Here is a 24,620-nt window from a genome sequence, read left to right on the forward strand (position 1 = left end):
TCCTCCTCTGCGGTGATGAGTATTTTCTGTAATTATGGATCAATAGAGGTCCTGTATATTGTATTTTGAGGGATAGTACATTGTATAGACAGTGTATAGTCTTTACCTTCAGTATGACATTACCACATACAAACTGGTAATGCAAGACTGTCCTTAATTTGCATATATAGTCATATAACCACATGCTTAAGTATAACAGAGCAACAAAACTGAGGAAAAACACATTATCCAACTACCCAAAATTACCAGAATTTATTTTTTCAGTGTAATTAAATACAAGTAATTTTGTGTAATCAAATGATACCATTCTGCTTAAAAAGTCGATTAAAAAGGCATTTTCAAAATATATTTTTCCTCAGAGACTTAAGGCTTAGAATTCTTCTGCTGATCTACAAAGGACTATGACAGAGAAGCAAGAAACAGGATTATAAATAAGGATGGAGTGGATGTGTAGTAGGCAGCTCCCAGAAGACACTGGTGTAACCACAGTAGCTCTTGGTGAAGGCACAAAACAAAAACTTCAACGTAGTGTGACCAGTTCCTCAGATGAGGTAGGGTGAATGGCAACAGTGTTATCAAAGTCTTTTTTGGTGGCTCCCATTTTGATGGCTACAGCAAATCCCTGCAACATCTCATCACATCCTATTCCTTGAATGTGCAGCCCAACCACCTGTAAAACGAAATGTCAGATTTAAAGCTTTCAGCCAAAGAATGCATACAAATCACAAAGAAGAAGTCGTTGCTCCGATCAAAACCGGATCACCCATTAGGAACCCTCCTGCCTAGGACCCAGTGACTTACTCTAACCCATTTTTTTTTTTTTTTTTTTAAAGTTTTATTTTTGAGAGGTCAATAATGAACATCAGTCCAAGACAGTATCCATAACAATCAAGTCAAACAAGATCAAGGACCTATACATTCAGTGTATATCATAAATAGCAGAATCATGATATTGACCAAATTTTAACTGTAGGGATAGGAGAGAGAGGAAACAAAGAAAAGAGAAGTTGGTCAGAGAGAAGTAAACCAAATAGACTAGGGGGGGCGGTGTGGCAAAACCGCCAATAGAAGAAAAAGGAGGGGCAAAGCAGGAGATAGGAAAAAAAAGAAAGGAAGAGAAGGCAAGGGAGGGGGAGGCGGTAACGGATTGAGGGAGGGTTATCAAGTGGAATGTTGTAGGGGAGTCGTAGGGCAAAAGGAGTTTGAACTTGAAAAAATGACATCCACGGTGCCCAAATTTTGTTAAATGATTTAGAAGTATTACGCAGTATGCATGTCATAAACTCCATTTTGTATGAGTGCCAAACTCTATTGATAATTGCCTGCAAAGTAGGCACGGTGGACTGTTTCCAATTAGTGGCAATTTGACACAGCGCTGCAGAAACTATATGGCGGAACATTTTTGTTTGCTGTGTAGTAGCGGATGGAATTCCAAGTGGGAGAAGGAAAAATCTGGGAGAGATTGGGATGTCAACCTGCAGAATCTGAGACGCAAAGTCCCTTAGGTCCAACCAGAATGGGGCAAGCTTGGGGCACTGCCACCAAATATGGAGGAAGGACCCTTCCGACGAACCTCCTCTCCAACATGAGCTGGATGTGTCCGGAAAGATTTTTTGTAATTTGGTTGGGACCAAGTACCATCAATACTCTAACCCATTTTTATGTGTTTTATTTTTGACAAACAGATAGGGAACAAGTCCAAACCAGTATTCTGCCTAGTGCCCCCAAGAGTTCATCATTAGGAGATCTACACTACCGTATCCCCATAAATCTTAGAGCAAATCACCTGTTATACCTAGGACACCTACATTCTATACTGATAGGGCCCTCGCAAAATTTCTTTCATTTATGTCAACTTGTCAGACAGACAGGTCTCCTATTGTACAGTTTATTAAAGGGGTGGGAACACTTCAGGACCCATTGTATGACATTCTTGGTGCAGAGTACTATAGTAATGTAATACAACCAGATGAAGGAGTCTCTGCCTCACCTTTTCCTCTTTGTCAACGCAGACGAGCTTCATAACACATTTTGTTTTTCTTCTGGTTACTGCGTGGTACATAGGTGAAAAAGTAGTAGTGTAAATCTTGACATTCTCTCTGCCCTTGGCCTGCACCGCTTCCTCTACAACAGACAAATGTGAGTAGAAAAACATAAATAGGGTAAGTTACACCATCCCTCCATATACAAATAGTACATAATATTTCTATATGAGTGGAGGATTTGGGGAATCCTTAGTCCAGGTGCACACAGGTAATTCAGATTGTTCATCATTCCATTTTTGACAGGTGAACAGAGGGGGGATTATTGATGGAGAGGAAAGGATGTTGTGAACATGACCACCTTCCAAAAGAGGATGACAGAAGAGGGATGGGTGTAGTGGAACATATTCTGCTTTTCCCCATTTATGATTAATGATCTCCCTGTTCACCTGTCTAAAACACAGGGAGAGAATATGAAATTAATTAATACTCATGTGCACAAGCCCTTACTCTATGGGGCATATTCAATTAGGTTTCCGGTCCGCGGTAACGGTTGTGCCATAACCCACCCCTAAAATATTTGTTATTATTATATTGAAAAGTACAAAAAGGAAACCTACATATGTTGAAGTAAGAAGCACATTGTACAGGTATAGGAAGGAACAGAATGTTTTCCAATTGTATATCAAGGGATTTTAACCAGATGTTATTTTATAGAAGTCAGTGAATAGAATATTGTTTTTTTGTGATTATGTCCTTCCTCAGCAACCCAATTATGGGAAAACCGTGCATAACTAATGTGAGCTTCTAGTTGTCAAATGATACAGGTTTTTAGGAGGTTTAGCAGTCTACAAGTCTTGGCATAGTCTAAACATGATGACCAATTGTTCCCTTGGTAGGATGGATCATACTAACATGTATGTGTAAATATCCCTTTGTATAAAGTATAAACATATTAGAAATCATTGAGGAGCTATGTGAGCATATAAAATAACAATAAAACTTTTATACATGGCATTGACATTATTTCAAATATCCTATTATGTTATTATTATAATGTCCTTTTATGTTATTATTTATACCGCATACATTTAAAATGCAGTCTATATATTTTAACCTCATTTTGATGTATTGGATTTAATATAAAATGAAAACTAAAAGCCTGAGTACTATGGATTGCATTGTCATTCAAAACAGTCACATGATGTGTGATGTCTTAAAGTGGGATGTCTCCCCTTTGCTCAAAGTAATACATGTATGTAGAATTTCCCACCTTCTGTAAGCCCCACAGTTCCTATTGGAGGATGGCTAAAGACCACTGTTGGAATGTTGTTGTAGTCAAGCTTGGAATCTTCCTGACCTTCAAACAATCGATGGGACAATCTTCTTCCAGCTGCTATGGCAACTATAGCGCAGAAAATAGTTCACAATCAGAAAACAAAAATATATAAATAAATAAATAAAAGAACATTAGCGGTTCATCAACAGCTACATGACCTGTAAGTACAATTATATGAAACCTCCCTATTTCCTCTGGATCAGATTATTGGAGGTCTGCATTTAAGACTTCACTTGGGCCCAGTGCCCGAAAAGTACACTGCTTGTGCCATTTACAGTTTTATTGTATGATGAATTGAATAAGTGTACTTGTTTATAATCTTCAGTGACTGAAAAATATTACTACATTACCTGGTGTCAAAAGTGCTCTCCCACACACGTCACCTACAGCATAAATTCCTTTTCGGCTGGTGTTCTGGAACTCGTCTACTACAATGTGACCTTTCTCATCTAAGTCAAGACCCTGTGAGAAGCCAAAAAAGAAAATACATCACAATGTTATTAGAACCCTTAAAAGGGTGAATTTAGCATGCTCTCCTGCAGACCAAATGTTTTCTTCTAATAAATACACTGCTTATGGGCTGCCAGTGTCTAACTATAAATATAAATTGGCACCTGTGTGAAATCACAGCAAGTAGAATTACTCAGGGGATGAGTCAATTACTATGATTATATAATGCATTGATTTAATTGATACTGTTATGGCATTCTGTGGTGAACTAGTGCACTTTACTGAATTTGCAGCACAGTGGCTTAGTGGTTAGCGCTTCTGCCTCATAGTGCTAGGGCTCATGAGTTCGATTCCCAACCATGGCCTTATCTGTGTTGAGTTTGTGTGTTCTCCCCGTGTTTGCGTTGGTTTCCTTTGGGTGCTCTGGTTTCCTCCCACACTCCAAAAACATACTAGCAGGTTAATTGTCTGCTATCAAATTGCCCCAGTCTATCTGTGTATATGTTAGGGAATTTAGACTGTAAGCTCTATTGTGGCAGGGACTGATGTGAGCGAGTTCTCTGTACAGCGCTACGGAATTAGTAGCGCTATATAAATAATTGATGATGAATTATTCTTATGTCAGTTAAACAACAATTCATCATAATGTTTGTTCCTGTCCCTTAACTATGTATTTTGAGTCATTTTAGAATATCTGTACATGTGATATTTATGAACTATGATCTGTAGGATTATGAATATATCAATTATTGGCATTTTAGTAATCCTGTAACATACTGTTTTTCTGTAATTAGCTATATATGCTATTCACTTTGTTGTTTATCACAATTTACGTCCTATTCACCTGAACTGAATTAAATAATCTATCAATAAAATGTTGTTTATATTCTGCAGTGGAGCGGCTGTACCCGTTTATACTTATGGTGATTTTGGGAGAGTATTGTTTTATTCTGATAGTTTGGAAATGAAAAGAGAAGTTCAGTTAAAACTACTTCCATATGAACTAATCAAATATGCTGTAGTAATATATGGAACCCATATGAATAATAATATACAGAACAATAAATTATGTTAATTAATACATTAGCAGTCTACAAATGAAAAAGCAGCTTTCATTAATATTCTATATATCATACACTGTTATTTTTAGCAAAGATAAATCATTTCCCTTTTATCATGGTAGCTTGAATTTCCCATTGTGCCACTGGTATATAGATATACCTTCTCTGCAAAAATAAAATAGGAGTAAAACATAATACATTTTGTTTCCACACATTCCAGAGATACTTATAGGGATACAAATATGTGTGATAAGAAGAACTGTGATAACTGAAAACAAGTTTAGTGCTAAGTGTCAGTGCTTCACCATCCAGAAGGAAGTTTTACCAGTTTATCCAAGTTCAGACCCTCGGTGTTGGGATCTCTTCCAATTGCCCATAGCAGACAGTCGACATCCTGGATTGTTCTCATAGTCGGCTTACGTCCTGGCACAGAGCACTGTATGTGGATCTCTAGACCTGCACTGGTCTTACTAACAGACTTCACCTACAGTAACAAACAACCATTAAAGGCAGTAAACACACATACTGTACAGTATATTAAACAAGTGGAAGCTCACGGTAACTGTACTGACTGACTGGTCAAGCCGACACTGACATATAGCAAAATGTACTTTTCGGTTACATAAACATAGCGACTGTTCAACTAAGTTAAATATAAAAGCTTGTAAAAAGATACTGACCCACAATGGTAAACAGTTAACACTTATTTAAAGCGTTGACAAATATATTATGTTTGCTTTTCCACAAATGTATTTATTTAGATTTATCCGGACAAATTTCAGACTGGATATTAGGGATGATTATAGTTAAGTGAATATTAAAATAGTGAAATAATAAAAAATGAAAGTTGGAGCTCTGTTTTTAATTAAACAACATAAGAGTCACTGTTGGTGTTATTCATCAAGTAAGCAAGGGTCCGCAGAAAGCATTTGAGGGTCACTTAGCATTAGGTCCAGTCATTCATATGCCAGATACAGACAGACAATCTGTTGGATGAGTTAGCAAAATGTTACCTAGGTTTAAATATATTTTTTTATGTTTGCAAATGTTTTGGGTTTATCATTTGTATGAGGCTATGTTATTATCAGCCTTGTACATTCAATATAGAGGTCTGTATAATTATCGCTAAAACTGTTAACCATTTATCATTCGGTAATCTCTCAGAGAACCTCTGGAAAATTGTATTGATCTGTATGTGAACAAGCACAGCCATATGGGAAATGACAATTATTAAAATAACCAATAATAATAAAAAAATACATTTTACTCACAAAATACCAATATCTGTAGGTGTTTCAAGACTATTCAATATTACCATAATGGTATCAACATTAAAGACTAAATAACTTTGATATCCCAGCAATGTAAACTGATTTTCTACACTTGTGAATGCACATTCTTATGGTTTACAAGTTGGGACCACTTTGCCCACTCATATTGTGGTTACTGGATAATTGCTTTCTATACCTTTTTGTCCACCATAGCACACTATACATACTATAAGGATTATACATTTGGATTATAAACTGTAGATAGAAAACTGTGGAGAACAAAGACTTCTTGATCTTCACACTGCTCTGATGTGTTTCCATGCAAACCTCTGCTACAGCTACAATATACTGGCACAATATATAATAAATATAAATGAAACTTTCCAGTGTATTACATTACCTCCGCATGTTTCCAGACATCTACACCTGCATTTTCAAGCTCTTCAGTGCAATTTGTGCTGATCATGGAATCAAATGTTCTAAGCACCTGAAATAACACATATTTTTAATATTGAAATATATCTCAGAGCTGTCCATTTTTTTTTGTTTCTCCGCAGTTCCTGAAAGTACCAGTCTTGGAGTCTGGATTAAAGAAATTGACACATCCGTAGTGACATAATCAATGGTATAAAGATTTCTCTAACGGCTGCAGATTATTAAGTATCTCCTAAAGATGGGTGCTTATTGAAAAGAATCAATGCTGCCATAAATAATTCACACAAAGAATAAAACCTTCAAATGTTGAATTACATAAAATATAATAAATTTCAAGAGACATTACACAAAAACAAAAGTTTCTAAGTTCGTATGATGTCTCAACCTGAGCGGATTAAAAAGTATCCAATATAATCCTTAAAGAAAATATTTTACCTTGTCTTGACGAATCAGCAATGCAGCCCTAGACCCCAGGGCTGAAAGAATCCCAGCTATCTCAACAGCAATGTAACCAGCACCAACAATAACGCTCCGCCTAGGAGAGGAACACATTGCAGTCATGATTATAATGATAAAAACTCATGTATTCTATACTGAAGTGTGCAATAGTTTCTTTAAAAGGTTAGAGTCTCCAAGCCTTCCCTCTCTGGGAATTATGTCTCCCGGAATTCCCCTTAAGTGATGGTCAACAGAGATCCGACAGAGGGGGGCCCAGCAGTAAGTTTCTGGCAAACGGCAAGTGTCTTGGATGTGATGATTAATTTATGATTGGATTTCTCCAACAGTATAAACATTTATGGTCAGAAAAAAAGATCTTCATTTTAGTAATTGTGATTAGGTGAAGGTATGTTTTGTAACCAGATGAGCAAATGTAAATGTTAACGTTTCCTCAAATGACAGAAGGAGTGGTTGGATGACATTAACTTTATAAAAATGATAGTTAGAAACTTGCTACAGTAGTTTCAATACCAGTGTTTTCTCATTGTAACCTTGGACAAATCGCTTTGTCTTCCTTTGGCCAAGTAACCAAAATTTAAACTAGAAGGGGGAGATTTTTACTAAGTTAGATCTCCGAGGGGACTATAATTTGATCCGCATTTGTGAAGGGGACAAATGGAAGACTGCTTTCAACACCCGAGACGGCCACTATGAATACCTGGTGATGCCTTTCGGGCTGTGTAATGCCCTAGCCGTATTTCAGAGCTTCGTCAACAAGATCTCTACATTGGCTGCCTGTATTTCAACGAATCCAATATAAAATTCTTCTACTAACATACAAGGCCATCAACAAAACTGCACCGACATACATTTCCTCACTGGTCTCGAAATATCTCCCTACTCGACACCTCCGTTCTGCACATGATCTATGTCTTTCCTCCACTCTCATCACATCCTCTCATTCTCGGTTACAAGGATTTTTTCCGGGCTGCACCCACTTTGTGGAATTCCCTCCCACGCACAACAAGACTTTCCTCTAGTCTTCAAACCTTCAAGTGTTCACTGAAAACCCTCCTTTTCAGACAAGCTTATGATATTCCTCAACCACCATCTTAATTTCCCTAGATTACCCTATTACCATCCTCTACACAGCTAACGCAAGACAACAACCCTCTGACCAACAGTGCCACACACACAGCCCACTCAATACTTTTACCTTTGCAGTCTAGCTGGTCCATTGTGCAATATGATATAGCACATGCCCTTGTGTTTCTAACTCCCATTGTCCCATAGATTGTAAGCTTTCGAGCAGGGTTCTCTTACCTCTCTGTCTGTATGTATTACCCGTATTGTCTTATCAATGTTTGTTCCCAATTGTAAATCGCTACGTAATTTGCTGGCGCTATATAAATAAATGTTGATGATGATGAAGAAGATCTTCAGAGATTTGCTTTATTCTTGTGTCGTTGTACGATATTTTGATTTTTTGCCGAGCTCTAACTACTCATCGTCACCATGTTGCTTAGGTACTTACCCGTTTGCGAAGAAACCAACCGTTTTGCAAACTCGAGAAATGTTCTTTTGAGATGCGTCGTGTCAGGCTCTGACTTATAAATAGATCCAGATAACGTTGTGTCATTCTGGAGTGGTCTCTTCCAACTGGCCTCAAAGCAATGCAGCGGTTTCTGGGATATGCCAACTATTACTGTCAATTTATACGAGGATATTCTACGCTGGTGGCCCCTATCGTGGCACTTACTCAGAAGGGAGCAGAGACCAAAACTTGGCCTCCTGAAGCTATTGAGGCCTTTAATATTCTTAAGGAATCTTTCTCTTCAGCCCCTATCTTCAGACAGCCTAATCTGTCTCTACCTTGTCTTGTAGAAGTTGATGCATCTACTGCTCTCTACCGTTCACTCTCAGTGTTTCCCGCCGGAGAAGAAGCTCCATCCCTGTGCCTTCTTTCCTCGAAAATTTTTACCAGCGGAGAAAAATTATACTATAGGCGATAAGGAGCTATTGGCCATGAAATTAGCTCTGTCAGAATGCAGGTACCTTCTGGAAGGATCACAGTTTCCTGTTAACATTACCAATGATCACAAGAATCTGATTTACCTCCAAACAGCCCAGTGCTTAAATTCTCACCAGGCACGCTGGTCCCTCTTTCTCCAGCTTCAACCTGCACATCACTTTTAAGCTAGACTCTCAAAATAAGAAGGCTGGCGCCTAGTCTCGGCCTTTCCCCCCATGAACTAGAGCCAGCCGAGCCCCTGTTTCGTCCTATCTTGAATTCCTGAACTGTCTGTTGGCCACATCTGTATCCTCCTCTCCCATGCCACTGCCTGGGAAAACCTTTGTGCCTCTGTTACAGCCATCAGTACTATCATAAACTTGTAAAACCTATAGCAGCCGCCTTTCCCGTATAGCTTGACGCGCTCACAGGTACTCGGATGCTCCCAGGTCTTATACTCAGAGTAGTACAAGTTTATGAAACATACCGTAGCGCTGAGTAGCGGGAGATCGAAGAAGAGTAGTCAGGAAACAGACCAAGGTCTCAGGTCCGAAGCAGGTACCGTGGTCAGGAACAGGCAAGATGTTAGGGCTGGCAGCAAACAAGGAGAGTCCAGAAACGTAGCATAGATCAGGGCAACAGGCAAAGAATCAAGTCCAGAAAACAGAGCCAAAAGGACAAACATGGGTAATCCAATAATAGTAGATGCAGAGCACAGGAGCTGATCAGGAAACAGAAACTGCAAACCGGCAGGAAGGCTAAGCCCTCCCTGCCTTTTAAACACAGATGGGCCAATAACAGCAGGGCAAGAACAGGTGTACTAATCAGCCCATAGGCTGTTAATTGAACTCTCTAATGCACGGACGCGCACCCAGCTGTCATTTTAGCCGGGTCACTTTGGTGGGAGAAAGAAGCGTTCCGGCTGTCACTAAGGCAACAGTCCGAACGTGTATGCGGAAGCCAGAAGCGAACCGTGGCGGACAGCAGTGGAGCCACTGCTCGTTACTTCAATGGTACAACGCCTCACGTTTTTCTGGTCATGGTAGAATCTGGAAAACCATTGAGCTCATCTCCATAAGTTATTGGTGGCCCACTCTTCGCACAGATACCAAACAGTTTGTGTCAGCATGTAATCTCTGTGCTCAACACAAAACACCTAGGGCAAAGCCAGCTGGTCCACTAGTTCCACTGCCTCTTCCAACCAAACCATAGTTATTCATCTCCATGGATTTTATCACGGAGATCCCTTCAAGTAAAGGTTATAACACTGTTTGGGTTGTCGTTGACCGTTTTTCAAAAGTTGCTCACCTTGTACTCCTTCAGGGCCTACCCTCGGTCGCTCAGCTGGCCCAATTGTTCATGAAGGAAATTTTTCGGCTACACAGGTTTCCCTTGGAGATTGTTTTAGACCGAATGGATCAATTTACATCCAGATTCTGGAGATCCCTGTGCAAACTTCTCAAAATCCAATTTAACGTCTCATCGGCCTATCACCAACAATCTAATGGGCAAACAGAGCGAAAATCAAGAACTAGAGACATGTATTTGAATATATTCTTCTGCCTCTCAAAACAACTGGTCTAATCTCCTGTCCTGGGCGGAATTTGCACACAATTACCTGTACCATGAATCTACCTCGTCCACACTATTTTTTATTACTTATGGGCAATATCCAAACCTCCCTTGGTTTGCATCCCTCCCACGCTCTCCCAGGTGCCCACTGTTGATAGCACTTATCAGAACTTTGTCTCCATCCGGGCTCAAACCCTCAAAAGTCTCAGGAGATACTCCTCTCGTTACAAACATTTTGCCGACAAGAAACGTTGGCCAATTCCTCCATTGAAAGTCGGCGATAAAGTGTGGGTAGCCACAAAGATTATCCGACTCAGAGTACCATGCATGAAATTTGCACCCCGATTCATCGGTCCATTTAAAATACTCCGGGTCATCAATCCCGCTTCAACGAAGTTGAAATTGTCTGCTTCTCTCCGGCTCTTCAACACCTTTCAAGTGTCCTTACTTAAACCTATCATCATTAATCGATTTTCTCATCTATCAGGGTACCTCCTGCACCTCTCCCTGCTACGCATGATGAGGAATTCGAGATAAATCACATTCTGGTCAGTAAGATTTCTCGGGGCAAGCTTAAAGATTTTGTAGATTGGAAAGGCTATGGTCCTGAAGAATGCACGTGCATTGATTCTTCTAATGTCCATGCTTCTGTGTTGGTGAAGAAGTTCCATTCTGCAAATCCTAAGAAACCAACGCTTAGATGTTCAGTGTCCACCATTAAAAGGGGGTACTGTCACACATTGCACCAGCTAAACCTGCATTATGGTCACTGTTCTCACCTGGTCTGAACTGAGCATGCACACACCTGGTTTGCTCAATACTTCCTGCATCCTCTTGATTGGCTAATTGCCTGTCAGCTCTGTCTATTTAAAGCACCTGCTTCTCTACCAAGTTGCCAGATCTTCATGGTCTACTCTCCTACTCAGATGTCCTGTTACCTGGCTCCTGTTTGCTGCCTGTTCTCTGAGTCTCCACCACATCTATCCGCAGATCATCGCTACCAGTCTCCAGTATAACCTGCATACTCGCCTGCTGTTCCTTACTCTCAGTACATTGGCTCTACCGTTGCCCTGGGAAACTGCCTCTTAGTCTCTCAGTCATTGAGCTACTTCTCATCCGTGGCATCTACATTTATTATCTTGGTTCTCAATACAGCCTCGCTCATCACCCCCTAAGAGGGCCGCAACCTGCGGTCTAGGAGCAGCTAACTCCCAACTCCCTTGCGGGAGTCCCTGGCGAACATCTCCCTCACCGTTAGACTCTGCGCCTCCCGGGAGTTAATATCACGTGAACCGGCTGACCTTAACTCAGTGACAAGCAGTGTGGATGAGAGTGAGAAAATAAAGAAAAATATAGGTGCAAAGGGTGAATTTTAAGATAGACTTCAAAAAGACATCAACTGCAACTGCCAGATGCTACTTCTCTTAATATTAACAGCCACATGCCAATTAGTTGTACAAATGTAAATGAGTATATATACCTGGGCAAGTCTTCAAGTTCAAAAAATCCATCACTTGTGATTCCTAAACTTGCACCTTAAAAAAAAAAAAAAAAAACAAGATCAATTTAAAGCGAGTTCCTTAATGCAATTGCACAATTTTAATTCTACAAACCAAATCATCCAATTTAGTTGCTGCTATTAAAGCAATAGCATACTGGTATTTCAATATTACAGCAGTAAATACAAAATGCAGGGGTTACAATTCCTGAGCTTCACTGCACTGTTAGGACAATAGATTTGTTTCTAGGCAGAATGTGGAGGGGTCATCTCACTGCTATATATAGGTCTTCAAATTAAACTGTAGGCTGCTTTCATCAATGACAAGGTGTTTCTTCATATTAATCTGTTCAAAATAGGACATTAATATGCCTTTAACAGACTGATTACCCTCATTTATACCTATTTAAATTACATCGTGTTATTTAGTAACGGCTGGGGAAAAATTATACAGTTAGGAAAAATAATGTGATAAATTGTAGACTGCGCTCCTGATAAGAGGTGCAGAATGGTTATACACGAGTGGCTGAGAAGGACAAATTAAGATTTCATCTTGTGCTTGAAAACATTTTGTTTTGAATCCCCATGCCAAATAGTTTTCAATATTCAAGGACCAGAACAACGTTAGCACATAAATATTATTCCATTAGCAGTACATATATATTCTTGTTAAAAGCAAAACAAAACAAAACAAAAACAATCCATTGAATGTATGAACTTCCTCTCATATAGAGACGTGCTTAACCCTACAATCTCCTTGTATCAGCGTGACAGGAGCTTAGTATTAGTAATCTGTGCTGTTGGGGATCTTTGCTCCTTCCCGCTTGCCTCTATTTCCCACCCCAAATAATGACACTGCCCCTGTCACATGCTATTATGTCCCCAGTTCATAACTGGGGACAGAATAGATTAGCCTGAGCCAGCGATTAATAACAAATAAGTGCTCTGAACCTAGTCACATGCACAGTAAGTTTGGATGCACAGTAAGTTTGGATCTACATACCTGGCACTTCTGTGTCGGATGGCATTAAAGGCCTGCCACCTGTAGCAATGAGAATGTGTGGAGCGGTGTACTTCCGTCCATTCACTTCCAGTGTTGGTTCTGGGTCAGATGTAAATGCTGCATGTCCTCGTATAATTTCTATTTGAGCCTGTGTCAAAGAGAAGAAACAACGACTTATTATTCAATATACTTTGTTTTGTCCACTGTGTTTACATTATAAGCTATACTTAAAATGGAAACCGTCACTAAAATGACATGTATTAAATATATGTTTCAAAAATATCTTTGGGGAAGCTATATTTATGCATTTTGTATATAAAATATTCCACAAAAGACTTAATTTTATGGTTTTAACAGTGGAATAAATGGCCCTTACATGTTGGCATGTATGATCTTGGTAGCCCTCTGTCCCTATGGCTTGTCACATTTTGTGCTGCAAGTAATAGGTAGATGTGTCACCAATAATCATCTAATGTCCTCTAGAGTATAGAAAGCCCGACCCAGACTAATTGAGTGAATGAAGCGACAGATACCACCAGGTGACAGGCTCCTTTGGTGTAAAAGACATAGGGCTAGATTTACTAAGCTGCGGGTTTGAAAAAGTGGGGATGTTGCCTATAGCAACCAATCAGATTCTAGCTTTCATTTATTTAGTGCTTTATACAAAATAACAGCTAGAATCTGATTGGTTGCTATAGGCAACATCCCCACTTTTTCAAACCCGCAGCTTAGTAAATCTAGCCCATAGTATCAGATATTTATAAGGAGCAAGACTTACATAGTACTGTTAATATGTAGAAGGGCAATTGTACCTATGTTTGCAGTGCATGGTACCAACCCATGTACAGGGCCATACTAATATTTGCCATAGTAAAAGGATGTGCAAAGACAAAGCATGGTGTTTTGTGCTCATAACCACTTTTTAAAACATATCATACAGAATAACATTTAGACACACAATACGAAGGCAGATATAAAAAGGAGAAATATTACCAAAAAACATTATATAAAAGGTATATTAAATCAACTGAAAGTACTGTCACATGCACGGATCATTGTTTATAAGAGAAGTAAAGCTCCCTTAAGAATATCTGACATATAAATGGAAAAAAAAATCCAATTAAGGCAAACGGTCCACCATTGTATCTTTATATAACTGTGTATTCTTGCATTCAATCCAAAAAAATGGGTGTTATAATAAATCTCATAGGTAATTTATTTCCATATTTTGGATTTGTTCAATTTGTTTAAACCAATCAAGAATAGTAGGTGATAATTGGGACTTTCATAAGCATTCAATAAGTAATGCAGTTAAAGATTTTATAGAATGAGAAATGCAGGTCTGAGGATCCTCTAATATAGAGCAAGATGCCCCCCCTCTGGTATGCCTTGTATTCTTAAATTCTTGCGTCTAATTTGCTTCTCCAGTTCATCTATCTGTAATTGCAGTAGCATGTTCTACAGCAGTTATGTAACATGTATTTACACTGATCAGTGTTTGTTGAGCCTCCGTCACTGCAGAATAGCATTAGGCAAACTGCACCAGGTCAGTCCTCACTTCAGCGCTTTCTGTTTTAATCAAATAAGCCATAGGAGAGGAGTCCAGCTCATGGACTCTAAACACATCCTATTCTTGTTCTTCTCCTCCAATGGTCACCTTGCCAGTTGATGTCTACGACTGCTTGGCTGGCATTGTCTTATAGTCTCAGTATTTGCTGATGCTATTGAGAAGTATTAAGGAAACTACTTAAACTGCTGTAAGTGTGGCAATTCCGTTCTTGTCCTTATTTGGAATAAAACCTCTCTTTGTCTTTTCCCATTTTGGGGTATATTTAATGGTGCTTTGTGGATGGAACTATGGCCATATACTCTCAGCTCCCCAGGGACACTTTAAATTATTTGGCACTAGATGGAAATTTGCTTTGTGTGACATATTGGTGGCATACTTGCATTTTTATGGTTTGAGGGATTTAAAAATGTCATAAAAGTGTTGTACATTTCAAGTCATTTTGATTGGCCTAAAAGCTTTCACATATGTGTAAAGCACACCCATACCAGCTCTTTTCAATTCATTAAATAAAATTTGGATTTTAACATAGTAAAGTACATAACCACCATTACTGTGGAATGCAAAAGTTGCACCAAAGGTCAGCTGCAAATGTATATGGAATATACCTTGTGTAGGTTACTTTGATAGACGTCGTTGAGGCGGCTCACGTATGCATCTCGTTTGTCTTTAATAGCTCTGGGAGAAAAAGAAAAAAGGCATTTGTTTTTATTAGGCAAATGTAAAATCAATACAATTTTTTTTCTGGTACAATGAGCTACATTTCTCAGTGAAGTAAAAAAATTAGCAGTTAATGAAATATGACTCATGGGAAAACCTCTGGTGACCCTGAAGAAAGACTGGGCAGCACAGTGGTTAGCATTGCTGCCTCACAGCGCAGGAGGCATGGGTTCAATTCCATCAATTCCAACTAGGCCCAATGTGAGGCATTTGTACGTTCTCCCTGTGTTTTCGTGGGTTCCTATGGGTGCTCAGGTTAACTCCAACAGTCTAAAAACATACTGATAGCTTCATTCTTTTCTGCCTAAATGGACCCTAGTGTGTGTGTGTGGTAGGGAATTTAGAATGTAAGCTCCAGAGCGCAATGATTATACATTCTCTGTACAGTGATACGTAATATGACACTTTGTGGTTCACTCTCTGGTTCTAGAGTAATACGAAATCCTGCAATTTGAAAGATCTCTGAACAAAGGACATACTTAATAATGGTAGGTATTCGCCTCGCTCCCTTTTGCTCTATACTTAATGTGGCTGCGAGACTTGTCTGCCTTTCACACCACTCTTCTTCTGCCTCCCCTCTCTGCCGTACCTTACACTGGCTCCCCTTCCTCTACAGAATCCTTTCCAAACTCCTCACCATCACTTACAAGGCTCTCTCCCACTCAACTGCCCCTTATATCTCCAACCTCCTCTCCATTCACACTCCCTCCCATTCCCTGCGCTCGGCCAATGACCGTTGCCTCTCCTTTACCCTGATCACTTCTTCTCATTACCGAATGCAAGATTTCTCCCGAGCTGCCCCTCTCCACTGGAATGACCTCCCACGTTCCATCCGACAGTCCACTAACTTGTGCTCCTTCAAACGGGCACTTGTAGACTCACCTCTAACTCAAAGCCTACCAGCCAGTAGTTCTCTTCACCTCTCTCTTCCCTGTCCCTTCTCGCTCCTCCTGCGCTTGATCCCTTCTGACTCCATCTGTGCCTGCTGTCTGTTTGCTCTCCCTTTAGGATGTAAGCTCTTACAAGCAGGTCCCTCTTCCCTCCTGTCTCTATACCATTTCTCCTGCTCCAGCCTCACTATAATTGCTATGCATGGAGCTCTGCGAGTCTTGGTAATACTCATTTTTTGTTCTGTACTGTTTTACCCTGTACGGTCTACTGTTTTATATTGTCTATGGCGTAAATCTTGTGGCAATAATATTATTATTAATAGGTACATGCAATCATTCCATTATAAAGAAAGAAATATAGCAGTAGCATATACATCAATCCTGGCCAACCTGTGGCTCTCCTGGTGTTGTGAATCTACAAGCCCCAGCATGCTTTACCAGTAGATCCTGGAACTTGTAGCTTCACAACACCTGGAGAGCCACAGGTTGGCCAGGGCTGATATACATAATGAACATATAGTTAACCTATTTTGAAAGTATCTAGCATATGCAACACTATGGGTTAAATGTATTAAGCTGAGAGTTTTCGGGCGGGTTTGAAAAACCAATCAGATTCCAGCTTTCAATTACTTAGTAAATTCTACAAAATGATAGCTAGAATCTGATTAGTTGCTATAGGCAACATCTCCACTTTTCAAACCCGCTGGAAAACTCTTGGCTTGATACGTTTACCCCTATATATTATACTGAAACCAAAACTCTTCAATGACAGATCAGAGATTACAAAGAAACAACAATAACCCTCTCCCTACTAAAAGCAAACACCACCAACTTTAAACAAGTCCATACACTGTAGTTGTGATGTATTAACTGAATCAGTATCCTGGACACAGATGTCCATGACCTCAATATTACTAGTCATGAAGTATGTCTTACTTACTTCCAGGTAAATTTCACATCTGAAGTTTGAAATCCATAATCTTCATGATCATGTATGTACTCAGAATGAATAGCTGCATTCCACATAATCTGGTGGGCACACACACAACATAATTACTTCACATTAATAGCACCTATAATATTACAGATACCAAATACGAGTCAGATATGGCAGCTGTTGTATTAATATGCTTTTAGAAATTGTCAGTCATGAAGGGTTAATTCATATACAAAGTCCTGTACACATTTCTAACCTATACCTATATGACAAAGACGTAATCACATGAAGTGCAGCCAAAAGTGATCAAGGGGCCATTGTATTAAGTGGTGTTGTATACAGGACCAGAACCCGGCTACAATGCAATAGTAGGGTCATGGTGTATTTGGTCAAATATGAGGTACACAGAATCACCAATGTCATGTACAGGAGAAACAACTGCTGCAAATCTGTACCTCAAAGATTAGTGTCAATTTATTACATGCTAATCTTTATAGCTGAACTAACTGAACTGAAATATTAATTCTTAATTACATATAATATCTTCATATAATACACGTCTGTTATAATCTACATGGTTGTTATATAGTTTTCTTATTCTTATCATCTCAAACAGATGCTGTGCACATACTTGAAGGTCACCTAAAACAGGGGTTCCTAATCTTCTCCACGTGGGACCCAAATTATGGAAGTCAAGTAAATCAGCTTTGTGAATCATTGTTCAATTATTAATGCACTTTAAATATTATTAACTTTTATTTAAATAGCACCAACATATTGCGTATTCTCTTTATAAAAAGATTAGTGATTAACTGTTGTCTACTAATGCAATATGTTATTGTTAAAAAGGTGACCTATAGAGAATTGGGGACCTTTACAAAGCTATAATATAAAAACATGATCGGTAGTTAGTATATTATTAGTGCATAAAATCCTTACAGAGAGGATCAAGGTGACAGCTTGGTGATCTGCATTTGCTCTTGACCCATGATTTAAGAGCACCAAAAAAATCTTAGCTGAGACAATATATATATTTACACATGTTTTAACACAAGTAAAAACATGTAAGCGGTATGGGGATGGAAACTATTATCTCCAATGACCCCATACCCACTTCCGTATGCATATGCCAGTTGGTAACTGGCCGTAAGTTATTTTGTAACAACAATATAAAAAATGTAATGTTACATAGGTATAACAATGAAAAGGGTATAATTACAATCAGAACCTAGATTCATTTATTAAGCTTACCTTTTTTGGAACACATCCAACATTGACCTGCAACAAAATAGAAACAAAGAATGGTTTACGGTTTGCCACGTTTTATGCAAGTGTCACTGTCATCTCCCCCCCAAAAATAAACACTCGTCAGGAGTAGTTCCAAATAACTGGTTGTGTGCGAATATATTAACCAAGTTATTACATTGTGTAAGAATTCAAGGACAATGTGATTGACACATATTCTGCCTCAATTCTGAACGATTGATTCAGTGTTAGATCAGAGGTTTATTGGTCCTGAAGATAGTTGGTGGTCAGTAGATATAATGTGTGACCCCCTTAAGTCATTAGAGAAATTCTAGCGTTAATGATACGTGTTTTGTTAGGTTAGGTTTTGCTTTGTGTAGCATCCTACTGATAGGCTTATTTCTGAAACAGAAATTAAAATGCATAAATGAAAACTAGAGCCTTTATTTGTAAGTGATTATGTAGGGACTCGTTTATATCTTTGTTGTGCTTGCTGTGCAGTAATTCCCCATTGACCAACCCTTTCATTCCCTTAATGATCTCTAAGCCAACTGTCTTTCTAATATCAAATATTGACAAATATTTAAACAGCAAGCATGACAAATAGATACTTTTTTAAACAATAAATAATTGTTTTTACTTGTTATTTTATGACAATTGGTTTACATAACTGTCAAACATTTTATCCCACTTATGTGTTTTAATCGCATGTATTCAATGTAAACTAACCAGAAGAAAGTGATAAAGATCAGTGTGCTCAGTGACTTTTGTTGCACTTCATTAAACATACACTATATGGACAAAAGTATTTGGCCACACTGGTTAGCTATTGAATTGAGGTGTCTCAATCAGACCCGTTGCCAGAGGTAGACTGTGGAGCAGTGGAAACATGTTCTGTGGAGTGATGAATCACGTTTCTCTGTTTGGCAGTCAGATGGGCGAGTCTGGGTTTGGCAACTAGCAGGAGAACATTATCTGCCTGACTGCATTATGCCAACTGTGAAGTTTGGTGGAGGAGGGATAATGGTATGGGGCTGTTTTTCAGGGTTTGGGCTAGGCCCCTTATCTCCAGTGAAGGGTAATTTTAATGCTTCAGTATACCAAGTCATTTTGGACAATGCTATGTTTCCAACTTTGTGACAACGGTTTGGGGAAGGCCCTTTTCTATTTCAACATGACTGTGCCCCAGTGCACAAAGGAAATACTACAAAGACATGGTTTGATGAGCTCAGTGTGGAAGAACTTGACTGGCCTGCACACAGCCCTTACCTCAACCCCATTGAACACTTTTGGGATGAACTGGAACAGAGATGTCGAGCCAGGCCTTCTTGTCCAACATCAGTGCCTGACCTCATAAATGCTCTACAGAATGAATGGGCACATATTCCCATAGAAACACTCCAACATCTTGTGGAAAGCCTTCCAAGAACAGTGCAAGCTGGTATCGCTGAAAAAGGCGGACCAACTCCATATTAAAATATATGTATTTGAATACAATGTCATTACAGTCCCTGTTGGTGTGATGGTCAAGCGTCTGAATACTTTTTTCCATATAATGTACATGCTGGTTCACAAACCAATAGAACAAATAGGATTCCTCAGCAATCTAGTTATTTTTTTTTTTTTTTAGTGAGCTCCAGGTTCTAAGGGGCATATTTAATAAAGCACGATAGTGCTTTTAACGGGTCATTAAGGTGTCCTCCTGTCCTCCGCAAATATATTAAGGGTGCATCGCAGCAGATATCGTGGATATCTGCTGCTTTGCATTCCTCTTCGTTTTTGGGAGCAGTCACCATTCAACAGAATGGTGACTGCTCCTGGCCGCAATCTAACAAGTCCCGAAAAAACATTTTTTTCGGGAACTTGTCATGAAGAAATCTAATGCTGTCAGCTCTGCTCCGAAGAGCAGAGCTGGACAGCGCATGTGTGGAGGGATCACATGATCCCTCCCTGTCACTCAGCGCGCTCTCTCTGCAACGAGAGGGGATCTGTGTGCGCATGTCCAGTTCTTGGAACTGGACATGCGCAATTGAAGAGTGAAGAGAAGACCTGGAGACAGCGCTTCCGAAGAGGGGGGTAAGTATGATTTTTTTTATCACTGAAACAGCAGTTTTTCGGAAACTGCTGTTTCTGTGCAGGGCTGTACATAAATGTGAGAAATAGTTCAATCCTTATCATTGCGATAAGGATTGAAAACTACTTTTCACTTTATGTGAATATTGATAAATGTGCCCCTAAATCTGTTACAAGTGCCCAAAGTGCTTTTCACAAAGTGCAGTGCTCTAGTGGTCAGCAGGTCTTTGTGCACTCTCCAAAAAATAACTATGACCAAAATGTCCCTTAGGGCACAAGAGCCTTTGGGCCTTCCTTCGCCCAAGTCTTGCTTCTGTCAGCCACCAATTGATGATTTCCAAAACTATAAAAATGCATGCAATGCTTTACAATACCGGACAGTTTTATTTTGGCAAAGTATGAAATTAGCATTTCTTCATATGTATTTTTAGATGACTTTCCTGTGTATGAGCATTTTAAAGCATTGTAAAGAAAACATATGAATTGTAGAAAGCACTTGAGAACAAACTGTGCAGGTAACATCTATTGTCACTGAACAGTGTACATATTATGCCACCCAGGTCTTGAGGTTGAACATGCTTTCTATATATTTAAAATAACATTTTATCCGGCTCTCACAATTTAGATGGGCACTGCTGACACATGTAATCACCCCTGCGCTTGGTGTGATGTGTAACACAGCCAGTTAAATAACACACACACACAGTCCAGCACCAATCAGTAGGAGGTGTAGTGCAATGTGTGACGCTGTAATACTTACACATGTACCTCCAAGCTTGTTGCTCTCCACCACGGCTGCCCGGGCTCCCAACTCCGATGCCCGCCGGGCACTGGCCAGACCCCCCGACCCTCCTCCGATCACCAGATAATCATACGAGCTATGGGGGCGGTGTTTCGGGTGACTTCCGCTCACAACACCCACATCAGTGTTGAGATGGTGGGACATGGTGAAGTTGGCACAGCTCAGCCTGTGACCTCCTGGGGGTGATCTCTGTGTGGCACACCTGTAGCTGAAGCTGCTGGTGGATCTACCAGTGTTGTACAGCAGTGATCTAATGAATGAACGGGATGGAGGAGATCTGCTTATGTGTAAAGTGAGGGATCCAGTCCTGTACAGTGATCCGCTAGACAGTGATCTGTTGCTGGGGATGGAGTAACGGGTTATAGCGCTGGATCCAGTCCTTCCTGTGTGTAAATGCTGGATGGGGAATCTGATGGGACCGGGTGCAGGAGAGTGGCTGCTCCCCCGGGACAGTCTATGCAGCAGGGCTGGTGCACAGAGGCCGCTGCTCCGGATTGTCAATGCCATAACGCGGAAGTCCATGTGTACTAGTACTGGGGGTTAGCGGTGGGAGGAGGCGGATCTTCCCTGCTTAGTCACTGTGAGTTTCCCAGCTCTGTTTTATTAGGTGTGGGCACAAGAACAATTGGGAAATATTATCAGCAGCTATTCAAAAGGAGAACTTGTAAGGTAAAAGGCTGACCCATTAGACGAGGTCACTGGGTGTTAGGAAATGATACACATATACAGTAATACATTATTTTACTTAATAGAGAGGTATCACAGGGACGGGGTTTAGCAGTTTACAATGTAAGAATGACGTCACAAAAAACAAATATATTTAACCTGTTGAAGACTCGGCCTGTGCCGTGACCACATCATTTTTAACATTAATGCAGCGTTACAACAAATAGATAATAGTGTAACCACCTAATGTGCTGGAAAAAGCTAAGGATCTAATAATGGGCAAATTACATGGGCATGATGATGTCATTTTTTGCAAAAATGGTAAATATTTAACTAAAAATTGCAGTTCATGGCAAGTGCATACTTGCCAACTCTCCCGGAATGTCCGGGAGACTCCCGCATTTTGTGAGAGTCTCCCGGACTCCCGGGCGAGTGTGGCAATCTCCCGAATTCTGCCCACTTCACTAGGAAGTGCCCCACTTCCTAGTGAAGTGGGCAGAATTAGATCCCAAACGCCGCGATTCCCGGTGAATCGCGGCGTTTGGCCCCGCCCCCGCTGTCAAATGACGCAATTTGCGTCATGACGTCACAGGGGGCGGGGCCGAAATGACGCGATTTCGGCCACCCCGCCCCTTCACGCCCCCCTCCACTGGCTGGCTCCCGGAAGGGAGCTGAAGAAAGTAGGTAAGTATGGGCAAGTGCATTAAAGGTGCATGAAAAACAAGTCTAAATTTTGCTTTAGATTTTGTATATTAATATTTCAGTGCATAAATGTGAACATAGCCTTATGGATATGACAGCACAACTCAGGCTGCAATATAAATATATATTGCATATATATTAAACTCCATTCACTTACATTTTCCATACTGCCACTTCTAAATTTCCACTTTGAGCACTGCACTATTTAGTATGTTGTGTTTTAGGGTTTTAGCAGGTGGTAACCGATTTAAATTTCCCCCTGCTACTACACTGTAAATGTTAATGCTTGCTCCTACCTTTTTAAAATTATCTAAATTGATAATAGGTACAAATGATTATTATTTTTTCTTTTGCCTGATGATAGGAAATACTATATTTAACATTATCAGACGAGGCTGAAGTTAGCTTCTTATTCGGCCAGCTTCTTATTAGTTTCTAATTCATGCTCCAGCTTCTTATTCAGAAAAGCTTTTTTTTAAAGTATTAAATCAATTTGGATCACTGATTTCACGTCAAATTAACACTACAGGGGGTTCCTTATACAAAATGCATTACTATTTTGCCTGACCCAACAAGGTTATGGGCATGAAATCAGGGGCAAAGTGGGCAAAGTCACCATATTTTATCATTTTGAATAAGTAGCTGCAGATTTGCAGGGGTTAAACGCCGTTGGGCCAGCAATTTGACAGTGGGAATCAACACAGGGTGGTCAGTTACATATAAAACATCTGTCTTTTGCCTGGCCCAACACTGTTTTGGGCATGCAATCAGGTGGCAAAGTGGGCACAGATAGCATTTTGAGCATTTTGAATAAGTAGCTGCCGATTTGCAGGGGTTAAATGCCGTTGGGCCAGCAATTTGACAGTGGGAATCAATACAGGGTGGTCAGTTACATATAAAACATCTGTCTTTTGCCTGGCCCAACGCTGTTTTGGGCATGCAATCAGGTGGCAAAGTGGGCACAGATAGCATTTTGAGCATTTTGAATAAGTAGCTGCAGATTTGCAGGGGTTAAATGCCGTTGGGCCAGCAATTTGACAGTGGGAATCAACACAGGGTGGTCAGTTACATATAAAACATCTGTCTTTTGCCTGGCCCAACGCTGTTTTGGGCATGCAATCAGGTGGCAAAGTGGGCACAGATAGCATTTTGAGCATTTTGAATAAGTAGCTGCAGATTTGCAGGGGTTAAATGCCGTTGGGCCAGCAATTTGACAGTGGGAATCAACACAGGGTGGTCAGTTACATATAAAACATCTGTCTTTTGCCTGGCCCAACGCTGTTTTGGGCATGCAATCAGGTGGCAAAGTGGGCACAGATAGCATTTTGAGCATTTTGAATAAGTAGCTGCAGATTTGCAGGGGTTAAATGCCGTTGGGCCAGCAATTTGACAGTGGGAATCAACACAGGGTGGTCAGTTACATATAAAACATCTGTCTTTTGCCTGGCCCAACGCTGTTTTGGGCATGCAATCAGGTGGCAAAGTGGGCACAGATAGCATTTTGAGCATTTTGAATAAGTAGCTGCAGATTTGCAGGGGTTAAATGCCGTTGGGCCAGCAATTTGACAGTGGGAATCAACACAGGGTGGTCAGTTACATATAAAACATCTGTCTTTTGCCTGGCCTAACGCTGTTTTGGGCATGCAATCAGGTGGCAAAGTGGGCACAGATAGCATTTTGAGCATTTTGAATAAGTAGCTGCAGATTTGCAGGGGTTAAATGCCGTTGGGCCAGCAATTTGACAGTGGGAATCAACACAGGGTGGTCAGTTACATATAAAACATCTGTCTTTTGCCTGGCCTAACGCTGTTTTGGGCATGCAATCAGGTGGCAAAGTGGGCACAGATAGCATTTTGAGCATTTTGAATAAGTAGCTGCAGATTTGCAGGGGTTAAATGCCGTTGGGCCAGCAATTTGACAGTGGGAATCAACACAGGGTGGTCAGTTACATATAAAAC

The 24,620-nt window shown here is 40.2% G+C and overlaps 1 protein-coding gene across 2 annotated transcripts; it reads right to left on the reverse strand.

Annotated features, from left to right (window-relative positions):
• Positions 1-224: 224 nt before the first annotated feature.
• On the reverse strand, positions 225-21,834 carry GSR (glutathione-disulfide reductase). 2 transcript variants are annotated; one of them, XM_075203791.1, is made up of 13 exons: positions 21,253-21,833; positions 18,426-18,452; positions 17,178-17,266; positions 15,236-15,305; positions 13,061-13,208; positions 12,040-12,094; positions 6,974-7,073; positions 6,504-6,590; positions 5,158-5,316; positions 3,672-3,783; positions 3,256-3,387; positions 1,991-2,124; positions 225-670 (listed from the first exon to the last, which is right to left on the reverse strand). In XM_075203791.1, the coding sequence occupies exons 1-13, from the start codon at positions 21,814-21,816 to the stop codon at positions 521-523; spliced, it is 1,827 nt and encodes a 608-aa protein (XP_075059892.1). In that variant the 5' UTR covers positions 21,817-21,833; the 3' UTR covers positions 225-520. The 2 variants fall into 2 exon arrangements, with proteins under 2 accessions (XP_075059892.1, XP_075059898.1); XM_075203797.1 differs by having other exon boundaries at positions 577-802; positions 21,253-21,834.
• Positions 21,835-24,620: the final 2,786 nt, after the last annotated feature.

Source organism: Mixophyes fleayi, chromosome 1 (assembly GCF_038048845.1).
Source record: "Mixophyes fleayi isolate aMixFle1 chromosome 1, aMixFle1.hap1, whole genome shotgun sequence".
Taxonomy (NCBI): domain Eukaryota; kingdom Metazoa; phylum Chordata; class Amphibia; order Anura; family Limnodynastidae; genus Mixophyes; species Mixophyes fleayi.